Source organism: Fulmarus glacialis, unplaced genomic scaffold, assembly GCF_000690835.1.
Source record: "Fulmarus glacialis isolate BGI_N327 unplaced genomic scaffold, ASM69083v1 scaffold39879, whole genome shotgun sequence".
In the NCBI taxonomy this organism is placed as follows: domain Eukaryota; kingdom Metazoa; phylum Chordata; class Aves; order Procellariiformes; family Procellariidae; genus Fulmarus; species Fulmarus glacialis.
In genome coordinates this window covers 1,440-13,470 of record NW_009232346.1, presented here as the reverse complement: position 1 = coordinate 13,470, position 12,031 = coordinate 1,440, and the positions used below count along the sequence as shown (strand labels likewise).

General features: G+C 36.5%; 1 protein-coding gene across 1 annotated transcript in view; it reads left to right on the top strand.

The window, feature by feature from the left end:
* The window catches only part of LOC104081922 (cystic fibrosis transmembrane conductance regulator-like), a gene marked incomplete at both ends in the record, with an annotated part of 45,027 nt that extends 33,803 nt beyond the window's left edge, over positions 1-11,224 (top strand). The window contains 7 exon segments of the mRNA XM_009584848.1: positions 37-131; positions 2,787-2,873; positions 3,702-4,431; positions 5,475-5,603; positions 8,604-8,641; positions 9,832-10,085; positions 11,145-11,224. Of these exon segments, the coding sequence (XP_009583143.1) occupies positions 37-131; positions 2,787-2,873; positions 3,702-4,431; positions 5,475-5,603; positions 8,604-8,641; positions 9,832-10,085; positions 11,145-11,224 (1,413 nt within the window).
* Between the last annotated feature and the right edge of the window lie 807 nt (positions 11,225-12,031).

The window sequence follows — 12,031 nt, the reverse complement described above, 5'->3', positions numbered from 1 at the left end:
ATACATGTCTGATTCTTAAAAAAAAATTGTTAACAGGACATTTCCAAGTTCCCAGACAAAGATTGTACAGTGCTGGGCGACGGTGGAATCATTCTGAGCGGAGGCCAGCGAGCACGAATCTCACTAGCAAGGTGAGTATTTTGCTCTCTAAATAGTGTATTGTTTCATGTATAAGGAATGTATAATATGACTAAGCACTTAAATACATGTGGACCAAGTCCTGCGAAATAAATATCCTCCAGGTATATCAGGAACTTCATTTTACTGTCAGAAATCTGAGTTTTGCTATGCAATTGTGTTTGTGATACACTTGCATATTTATTTATTGAATTTTAAAAGTTTGATGTCAGATGCATGCTATGGCTTAGCTGAAGATGAATTTTTCCCTCCCTCATGCAAGATGCCATTTGGAGGTTCAGACCTTTAAGTGTAGCTTTCTAAGTACTGAAGAAACCCATACAAAGACACAAATAAGAAATATTCCAGGATCTTTCCCTGTTATGACACTTCTACAAAGCAGTTTATATATTGATTAATGACATACTCCCTGTCTGCAGATTACAAAAATGAAAAAAATGCTATGTTTCAATAAATGTTGCTAATAGTTTTGGTCTTTTTCTGTTGTAAAAAGAGAAAGTGGAAAGCAATGGCTAGTCAGTACCTATGAATAATGGTCTGGCCTTGTCTGTTTGACCTTCCAATGTTAGTAAGTAATTTTGAAGGTCTACAGAACAATAACATAGGTGTTTGTCTTATAAATTAGCTATGTGTTTCAGCGGAATCACTTAGCTATCATCAGAAACCCAGTAATGATAGCTCTGATGTGTAAATAGTCTCATTTATTTCTGTGCCAAGTGCAAATTGTGCTGGTTCCCATGCTCAGAAACGCTGGGTAGAAGTAAAATCACATTATGGTGATCCACACTGGCATCCCATGAAAGATGTGCATGTCTGTGTGAGGCTAAAAGATGGGTTCCTTAAAATAGAGAGGCTTTCAGTGTGGATCTTTCTAGTGGATTTGTGAGAAGGAAGAGGCATATAGATGGTTCTGTTTTATGCAGTAAGATAAGAGAGGAGGGGAGGAGCAGGCAAACCTTTCAGAGCAAAAAAACCCCAACCAACAAAACCACTTAGATTTTCATTTCAAATGCAACATTTATGTGAAGTATTTCCCAGATTCTTTGAAAAATCATGCCTGTCACTTTCAGATGGTCACAGCTCATTCACTGGAGGGTCACAGAACTGATATATTTATTGTCAGCTATATAGTTATTATTTTAAAACAATTAAATGTCCCAAAGACAGTGGCTGTATCTGCTTTACATTTTGTTTGGGCTCCAGTCTAAGCTCAGCATACAGCAAGGTGTGCAGGTGTTGAGGTGTGGGTTGCAGATGAAGCTCTGAGAAAGCTAGAGGAGAAAATTTAGGATTACAGCCCCACGTTGTACCCATCTGCCCTGGACATTATTTGCTTGAACCGGCTGCATACATGTGTCTGGTGTACTCCATGCAAAGTCAAGTGAAATGAGAATCCCTGCTGGAAGTGCCATCAACCAGCCATCATGAGAAGCAGATGGAGATTGCCTGAATCCATCTTTCTTACAGAGCACTGTCAGTGCCTGCAGCTACAACCGGGGGAAAGAAAGGGAAAAAGGGAAAAAAACAGTGCATGCCCTGGGTTTGAGCTAGCTCACTGGCCCAGTACCCTAAAGCCAGTCATGTATAGCTACTAAGTCCAACATACAAATTAAAGCAATAATTTGAGTGCTACCATTATTCCAGTAAAAAACCTGCAAACTTTTTGCTGCTGAAAGTGCCAAGAACAGCATGAACTTTTTGTTGTTGTGCAGCCACTACATCATAATGTATGGTCAGTGAAATCCATCGTGACAGAGGATTTTTCAATAAAGTTGCTTGGTTTATTAACATAATATACTATTATTGAGGGCTTTTTCTCCTGATGTTTAAATATTTTCACATTATTTAACATAATGATTTTAAAACTCATTTTTAGAGTACTTTAAAAAGTACCGAAATGCAGCTGTCCAAATTTTCTTTACTAATTATACCCTGATTCATATCACATCATGATTTTCTTACGCACAGAGGAAGGCAAGGGGCCTTTTTGAACTTCTATTGAAATTGATTTTAAAAAAACTCCTCTTAACCACAGGTCTAGGTCTCAGTGAGCCATGTCCAGGCACATACAGCTTAAGGTCCTAATGCTACAAATAGTTTTTCATGTCCTGAGCTCGAAATATCGTACAGTCCCATTTCAAATAATGTTTGCAAGATTGAGGCTCACTAATACACTTGTCTTTGCTCACCAGTTATTTCCAAGTACTTTTAAAACTGAGACCTACGTCTTTTCACACACTTATTTACATATATGTAATATTCCCTCAGGCACCAGTAGATGTTACAGTAGGTAATAAATTCCCATTTAAATGGTCATTGTACACCGGATGGAGACTGTCAGATTCAGGCCATAAAAAGATCTTTAGAGTAAACTGCGTAAAAGGCAGCTGTATAGCTTCCTTTGCACAGAAATCAATGGAAAACTGAATTAGTTTGTAATGTGGTCTGCAGCAAAGAAAGGCTTTGTTGAAAGGTGTCTTATAAGGACATTTAACGTTGAACTCCAGCTCCATATTGATGCTGTAGAAAAGTCTATCATCAATTGCAGTTTTTTGAGAAAAAACTGTAAAGGCATTCTTTTAAAATTATATTTATGTAAAGGTGTAAGACTTGTGAAAGTTAATGTCATTTCCATTTTCTCTATTCAGAGCAGTGTACAAAGATGCTGATTTGTATCTCCTGGATTCTCCTTTTGGACATTTAGACATTTTTACAGAAAAAGAGATATTTGAAAGGTAGTGTATATTTTGATAGATTGTATTTAAGAATCCCACCAACCAGCACAAAGTAAAACCAAGAACAGAAATTTAATAACAGTACAAAAATACTGAAGTGGTCAAAATTATACCTTTTGGGGATGTTTATTTTTATGGATTCTTGTGACTGAGTTTTTTGTGTTAGCAGTAGGACAGCATACTGTGCTGTGAACAAGCCTGGGCCAGGTGTGAGCATTACTGCTCCCTATTCCATCTCAACGTATTGAGCCTGCTGTAATACATTATTCCTAGAGTGCATGGCTTTATATCTGGTGTGTCTGTGTACCAGAAAGGCTTTCATTTTAAAACGCTTACCTGCTTTGTAAGTATAAATTTTTACAAAAACCTGTATTTTGTCTTGTTTTTCTAATCACTGAAAGACTGGTCACCCAGAGACTTTTGGCTTGTCCTGGTGATGTAGCTCAAAACAGTAAGGGGACACACTGCCATCCGCGAGCTTTTCAGTCACCATAAGTTTGAAGTTTTGAAATTGAGCTAATACTTTGGTAGCACAAGATCTAAGTAACCCTAAGATGAAAAGAAATATTTCATTTTCATGTTGAACTGTGCTTTTCAGATTGACCTGAAAATGATTAAATTTTCCCCCTTTTTTTGGTTCCTGTGATGAAGTACTCACCTTTTACACATCTCGGCCTTACCACCTCCTTTGTAGTTTGAGGGAGCACCCAAGACTGCTCATACTGGGAGGGGGGCAGATAAAAGCATATAGATTGAAAGTGAAAGGGATAAAAGCAACATTTAATCATGAAGAAAAAATTTAATTTTTAACGCTTTCATCTTTTATAGCTGTGTGTGCAAGTTGATGGCAAATAAAACTAGGATCTTGGTTACTTCAAAACTGGAACATTTAAGGATTGCTGACAAAATATTAATTTTACATGAAGGGAGCTGCTATTTCTATGGAACATTTTCTGAACTTCAGGGTCAACGGCCAGACTTCAGCTCAGAGCTGATGGGATTTGATTCTTTTGATCAGTTCAGTGCAGAGAGAAGAAATTCAATTCTAACTGAGACTCTCCGACGGTTTTCTATTGAAGGAGAAGGCATGGGATCACGAAATGAAATAAAGAAGCAATCTTTCAAACAAACATCAGATTTTAATGACAAAAGGAAGAACTCCATAATTATTAACCCCCTTAATGCAAGTAGGAAGTTCTCAGTAGTGCAGAGGAACGGGATGCAGGTCAACGGGATAGAAGATGGCCACAACGACCCACCAGAAAGGAGGCTCTCGCTGGTACCTGACTTGGAACAGGGAGATGTAGGTCTGCTTCGGAGTAACATGCTAAACACTGACCATATACTGCAAGGTCGGAGGAGGCAATCTGTGTTAAACCTGATGACGGGCACCCCTGTGAACTACGGACCAAACTTTTCCAAAAAGGAAAGTACATTTCGGAAAATGTCTATGGTGCCTCAGACAAACCTGTCTTCTGAGATAGATATCTACACCAGGCGCTTGTCTCGAGACAGTGTTTTGGACATAACTGATGAAATCAATGAAGAGGATTTGAAGGTGTGTGTTGATTTACATTCATTTTGGTTTTTGATATGGTGATAGTTTAGTGCAATATACTCCTTATATATTTTTCTACCTGACTATGTAATTCGTAATGCAGTACTTCTCTGTGGAATATCTTTTTGGAATATCTGTGAATTTTTTTAAACTCAAATATCATCTCGAAATCATTGAAATCCTCAAAAATTTATTTTGCCTGATTTTTATAGTTTTTGAATGCTATCTGTAGAGAATTTCAATTTTAATCTCCTGCGCTTTAATCTACCTTTAAGATTACTTATGCTAAATAAAATTTGAAACCATTACATGGAAAAACATTGTTTTAAAACATTTATGTAAAATTGACATTTGAAACGTTAAGGCTCATGGAAAAAATAAAATACATTTGAAGTACTAGCACAGTTTTTAAAGCTGGAATTTGATCAAGTTTTACAAATGTGTCAGACTGCTTAGCTCGTATGTTCTGATACAGATAATGAATAGAGGAATAAGCTGGATTTTACTCTGTTTTTATGGATGTGCTGGGAATTATGCAATTAAGGTTGAGTTTTATACCACGAACTGGACCAAAATTACTTTTTTCTAATAACTATCAACTGGTAATGATGGTCTCTTGTCATTTTCAAAACTGACAGCTGATTTTCACAGAATAGGAAAATTTTCTAAAGTAGTTTCCTAGGCGGAAAAAAGTCTACAAGAAATATTTTAAACTCATAATTTGCTGAAGCGCTGCCCATTTTTTCTTTTGCTTTATTGATCTCAGCAGAAAAAAAAGTATTTACAAATTTATTCTAACAGCACAATAATAATCTCCATTGAAAGAAAATAGCTATTGATTAACCATTTCTGGGCTTCTGGTAAGTGCTGGACAAATCTTGGTTGTTTCTTTCAGTGTTGTCTGAAAATTGGAAATCATCTCTAAACTGTGTTGTTATATCAAAGATGAGTTAGCCGAAAGAATGACAACATTCATGTGTCAGAAATTCTCATATATAGATATTATTATCATTCTGACTATGGTCTTATCAATTCTTTGACAGGAATGCTTTACTGATGATGCTGAAATCATGGGTACTGTTACCACATGGAATACTTATTTTAGATACGTTACTATCCACAAAAACTTGATCTTTGTTCTAATTTTGTGTGTGACTGTCTTCTTAATTGAGGTAAGAAAATCTGCACTGGATGTCATATTACTACAAATGATGTTTGTTCAAACCGTGTTGTTTGTGATAAAAGGATAAACGGGTAAAACATCAAGACATTAGTTCATGTATGTATCACTTATTAGCAAATGGTGTTAAATGATATTGCAATGACTTTTCTACTGTTTAGATGAGCATTTCTCGCCAAAGACAGTGATTAGCGCACAGCAGCAGAAGACCCACTTTCTCAAATTATATCGGTTATTTTCTGCTGCATGGTACCATAAATAAGAATTGTTGCCCTATGCAGGTCTCTTGTTCACAGGTGAATAATCTTCCATTTTCCATTAAAAGATATCTCTGTAGAGCTTTAGGGGGTTAACAACAATAATTACTAGAATTTTTTTGAAGAGCACATACATAAATTCTGGCAAATTGCTTTAAAAAATGAGTTAGTAGCTTTGCTCCTAGTGAAAGAAGAGTGGTGAGTAAGGCAGAGAGCTGAATGCCTGTGACGGCATTTAAAGATGGATGAGGTGTTCCTGCAGCATGCAGAGAAGATTTTTTCCAAGTACAGTGGAAAACGCTGTCAGAAGAAGTGCTGAAGAACATCTGCCTGATCATGCAAGTATGACTATTTTTCTTGTAATAGAAATTGCCTGCCCAGTTTAGGAAAGACTTTTAGCGCATATACAGAATCTCATAGTGTCCTCTTTTACAATTAATATCCTAAATTAAGTGTTTTTCTGAGGGAAGGAACATGTTTGAGAGAGAAGACTGGGAGATTAATGAGACTGTATTCATATGTCAACTTATAAAATATGGTACCAATTTCTCTTGGCATTTTTCAACATGAGCTGAAAGAAGAGAAGAATCCATTAGGACTGTAGGACTACTTTATGGCTGATTGTGTCAGTGAAATGTTTTTAGCAGTTCTGTGGTGGCATTCAAACTTCTAGTATCATCAAACCTGGAGAAGGATACGATCGATGGTATCCTGAATTTACACTAATGTTATGTTGCAGGTGATTTAAATTCATTCTTTTGGACCAGGAATAAAGCCTGGAGCTTGGACCAGGAATAAAGCCTGGAGCTTAGACCAGGAATAAAGCCTGGAGCTTAGATCTAGTTTGAGATCCCAAATTTTTAAACTACCTCCAAAAGCACGACTGTATTTAGATGTGTGGCTGTTCTTATCATGTGAGTTTTATTTTCATGGTAGTGGAAAATGGCTATGTAAACCTACAACAGCAAAGCTGAAAGTGAGTTGTAGGGGAAAAGGAAATTTTAACTTTGAGGTATATCAGATTTATCCCCATGTATTCAGCATACATTTCTAATCTTGATTACAAATTTTTGCTTTTAAATTAGACTAAAACCTTTTAAATAATTCAAAAGCCTCATCTTCTAATTGAAGAACAAATCTTATGACAAAGAATGTATCTATCTAAGTTAAACTTTCCAGTGTGACTGTTGCTTAAGTAAAAGCCTATTGATAAATTAATGGGCCAGAAGATATTCAGTCATAGCACAGACTATATAACCTTTAGCAAATCTCTGTGCATGAGATGAAATACAATGCCAAGTGGTTCTGTGGCCTGTGCTAACACTTTGTACCCTTCTGACCTTAGACAGTGAAGAGAGGCTAGTGATGAACATTCAAGTGCTGAACTGAGACAGTAGTGACAAGTAAATTGAAAGTGGAGTTTTGACACCCTTCAGAGCTGGATGGGACTATCGTGGAAATGCTAGAGATGCTATTTTAGATTTAGAATGGATTGTTTTGTATTGCAGGTCCCAAGGTGAGTCCAGACAGGTCATCATTTGTACATTCTTCCTAGACTTGTGGGAAGTGGGTGTGGGTGTGGGGGTGTGGGGGTGTGTGTGTGTAGCTCACTTAAGTGGCTCAAAACTGTGTTTCCTAGATGTAATACCCAGAGACTAGGGTTGCTGAACTGGAAGAAGAGCGTTATGAATGGAAACATGTAGAAAGGATTTGTGAAGTTATTCTGACACAGTATCGTCTACCTTCATCTTCCCAGCTGAAAAAAAATGGTCCTTTGTTGTGAGGAGAATTCTGCTGGGAGATGTAAAAACGTTATTGTGAAAGAAGGCTGATCCTTACAAATGCATAAATCCAGGGCATCATGGTCAAGCTTGACTTATTTACTGTAAGACCTGCAAAAGTTAGTTGTTTCAAGGAGAAGACTTTAATTATGTGCTGAGGTATTATCGTAATACATTCCTGTACCAGTGCCATAAAAATATATGGGAAGAGGATGCTAGAAGCTATGTTTAGACCCTTAGAAGAAAGATCATAGGCAGAAATAGAGCAGATTAAAATGTGGTGGACTAGATGAAGATCTCCAGTGTCTCACTGGACAGACAAGAAAATGTGTTATAGAGGAAGCTTCTGTTGAGCACTGAAGCATCTCACAGTGAAAAGGGTTTAATTCCACATTTTAAAAATATTAAAATAGATTATTTGGACAATTATGTAAAACTAGCAGCCAAGCAATATCAGACAAATAGGTGTATCAAATAGGTAGATATCAGCTAGCAAGAACAACAATGCAAAAATAACAGTCTTAAAGGTTTGACATTCATATTTGAATAGCTGCCTTTGAAGATATTGAGAGACTTACTCTTTTAGGGCCATCAAGAAATATTAATCTTTAAAACTGAAAATATGTTAAAGCATACAGTGAATGTTCCTTGTCATTATGAATGCATTAGCAAGCCTTTGTTAATAGTATGGTAAAAAACAATGAAAGAATATTTAGGCACTTGAGAGCCTGATGTAATACAAGTCTAAATGTAGCTTTCCTGGTGGGATGCACTAAATGGTTTCTGTGGAAAGAGGAGCAGATATGACAAGGTTTTTTCTTCAGGGAAGTTTGACTTCCATTCACTTACAATGCTCTCTCTACAAACAATTATAAAGTCAGTGAAAGAAGAAAAGTGAAAAAAAGTACATAATGTGACGAGACAAAAAATTGACTCTGTTTTCTTTGGTCACAGGTAGCTGCTTCTCTTGCTGGGTTATGGTTTCTTAAAAAGTAAGTAGCGGTGATCATTTATTGAGAGATTGGGGTCTCCTTTATATTGATTTTTGCTATAAATAATTAATAAATTCTGCCAGAAGTCTATATGGATAGGCAGTAGCTTATATTCAATAAAATGATTGATAGATGGATGACCTAAATACCTCATGTTTCTTAAGCTGGTACTTTAAGTGTTAACAATCAAATGGTTTGTGCCTTGTTATTGAGCACATAACAACACACGCAAGACTTTTCCTGGGTCAGCTCACTCTAGAGATGCATGGACTTGATTATTCTGAATACACTGTGGTTTGCCACTGTCTTTCAGAGGTGCCAGGTGAGACATTTGCTTAGGAACATTTTAAGGGAGCAGTTTCTGTAAGACCCCTGCTCTGCTCACCTATGAAAAATTCCTGGAAGTTGCAGGGTCAGGCAGATGAAGGTTAAAACATACTGAGCAGCAATATGGCTTTTTCTGGGTTAATACTTTTGATCCCTGTTTTAGTCCTGTAGTGCTAAGTCTGTATGTTTGAGTATAGAAAGCATATGGTGACTTAGATCTGATCTGGAGGAGGAGGGATTTATGTTGATGTCCCCTTACATTAGGTCGCTAAGTCCTTTGATTTTTATGGTACACCGAAGCATTTTACTTCCATAATAATTCACTTTTTTCAACACTTAAACTACTTTTTCTGGTTAAAAGAAGTGGATGCATTTTCTTTGATTAGGCTAGTTTTGTCAGTGATTAAACTGGTAGTAGATTTGCAGGAGACTACCAAAGCAGTACATTTTCACAGAAGTTTGGAGAAAACTGTTGGAGGGGTTGTAGTTATATACCAATGGCTTAATTTCCAACTTGGTAAAAACCCTTCATTGCACAATTGCAACTAATTTCAGAAATTACTACAAATGCTGATAGCTGCCTGAATCACCAAAGGTATCTGAGGAGATGAATAAGCCGTTTATTGCCTTGATCCCTGAACACACACACAGAGTAACTTTGCCTTAGTCAAACATGGGTTAGTTCATAATTTATATTTCATACATAAAGGGCAATTTAAAAATGATTGGAAATATATATAACTAACCATTAACATAGTTTTAAAACAAATGAACATTGCAGTACTATTTTTTAGTAGAGAAAATAAAAGAGAAAAAACCCACAATTTCCAGTAATGCATTTATTTTTAATTTCCATCATACAGGACAGCTTTGAAAGCAAATGCAACACAGTCAGAAAACAGTACCTCTGACAAACCTCCTGTGATTGTCACTGACACTAGCAGCTACTACATCATTTATATCTATGTGGGAGTGGCAGATACCCTGCTGGCCATGGGAATCTTCAGAGGTTTGCCCCTTGTGCATACGCTTATAACAGTGTCTAAAACTCTTCATCAAAAGATGGTGCACGCAGTTCTTCATGCACCTATGTCAACATTCAACTCTTGGAAAGCAGGTAACTGAGATGGGAACTGATTGAGTCATGTATGGGTTTCATTTCAATTAAACAGTTTTCATTCTGTTAAAGGATACTGTTGCTTTCCATTTACATTTTCAGTCAAGCTGAATGTTAAAAGTTTGCCACATAAAGTAATTTGTGAATCTTTTAATGAACCTTGATTGCACTTCAAGTGTGACATATTTCAGTTGTCAGTTCTGATTCTGAAATATCACCTTGTAAGTTGGAGAAAATGAACTGTTAACTGTTTGAGGTAATAAAACCAGAATAACTTCTAATGAATAGACTTTGTCTGAAAGTGCAATAGAAAAGATATATTCAGCTATGTGGTGAGTGACAATGAGTGAGGTGTAGATGATAAATAGTGCTTTATTTAATGAGTAGTCCTACTAAAATGGCATAAAACATCAGTTAGTGTGAATAATGGTATGCATATTCAAATTTGGCTCTGGAGTTGATACAGAGTTCATTATATAACTGGTGCAACAAGTTCCATCTCCCGCTGTGCATGAAATTCCTATCCCATACCCTTCTTACTGGTGCGTACTAGATTACAGGAGACACTGGTAAATGACAATACAGCATAGGGTTTCTCCTTCGTTTTCCCATTATATTCTTAATTCTGTTGTTACCTGGTGATTAATACAGTAATTCTGCACAGAAGCTAAGAAACTGGTGTACAAAGTCATACAAATGCTGATGTGCAAATTATCTGTGTATCAGCAGAACCTGCTGCATAAGGAGTACAGACGTTATGCTTTGTGCCTTTGTTTCTGTCCTGTTCAATTATATTTCTTTGTTTTTATTACATTTTCCTGGTTTTTTTTCTGAGATTCCAAGAGCTGAAACAGAAGTGGAGCCAAATTCCTCCCTGGGGAAAGAAGCTGTAGCTCCACTAAACTGTAATGGAATTGCTTGTATAAGAAAAAATCTTGTGCTTATCCTTAATATTTTGTATTCAGATAAAGTTGTACTTTTTGTTAAAGTAATAAATGCAGGATTTTTGAGGTGTTAAAATGTTTGACTTTTTTTTTCTTTTTTTTTCTTAATCCATAGGTGGTATGCTTAACAGATTCTCAAAAGATACGGCAGTACTGGATGACTTACTTCCACTTACAGTATTTGACTTCATTCAGGTTTGTAGAATAAAAGTTCTAAATTTTGCTGTCTTACAGCACTGTAAAGTTTCAGTCGTACATCATGCAAAAGAAATCATATTAATAAAAAGAAGTAACAACCAGAATTAAATCCCTCTTCCTTTTTTTCAGTCTGTATATCTGTTTACATAGCTGCTTATCTTGTAAGTCAACTTCATTGCTTTTTTTTTGAGTACTTGCCTGTATGTGTACTTCCACTGTTTGTGCAAACCACTTTTAGTACTCAGGCCCAGAAACATTTTTGCCCTGCAGACCCCTACAGTACAAGTATCCCTGCTGCGGCCCATATTCAACTTCAGAGGTGTAAAGGGCATTCCTTAGTTTCTTTCAGTTATCTTGGCTCAAGATTAATGTTTTTTTCATGCTATCCTTTGATTGCATTCAGTCATTTTCATGAATTTACCTCTTTAGCCTCTTCTGTTCCCAGTTTGCTAGCATCACCCTTAATTTCCTTCTTTTTTATTGACTATATTCTTGTTTTTTCTGTTCTTTTATCTTCTGCGGAAACTCTTCCAGGCCTGCCTTACTGGGCATTTTGACCCATGATGATGTGCTTTCAACTCTCAGTTGTCTTTTATCCTTCTCATCTTCATGGCTTCGCCTGAGTCTCTGGGATTTAAGCTGAGTCTGTCAGGCACTGCATACCTATTTGTGATGGAGGAGAGCTTTAGACAATTTTACTCCTTGGAGGAATTTTACATCCCTAAGAGTTGTAAAATTGCAAGCTTTTTATTTTTTGGATGGAAAGGCTTGTTTCCAGCATACCTCCTGGGAAACTCCATGCAT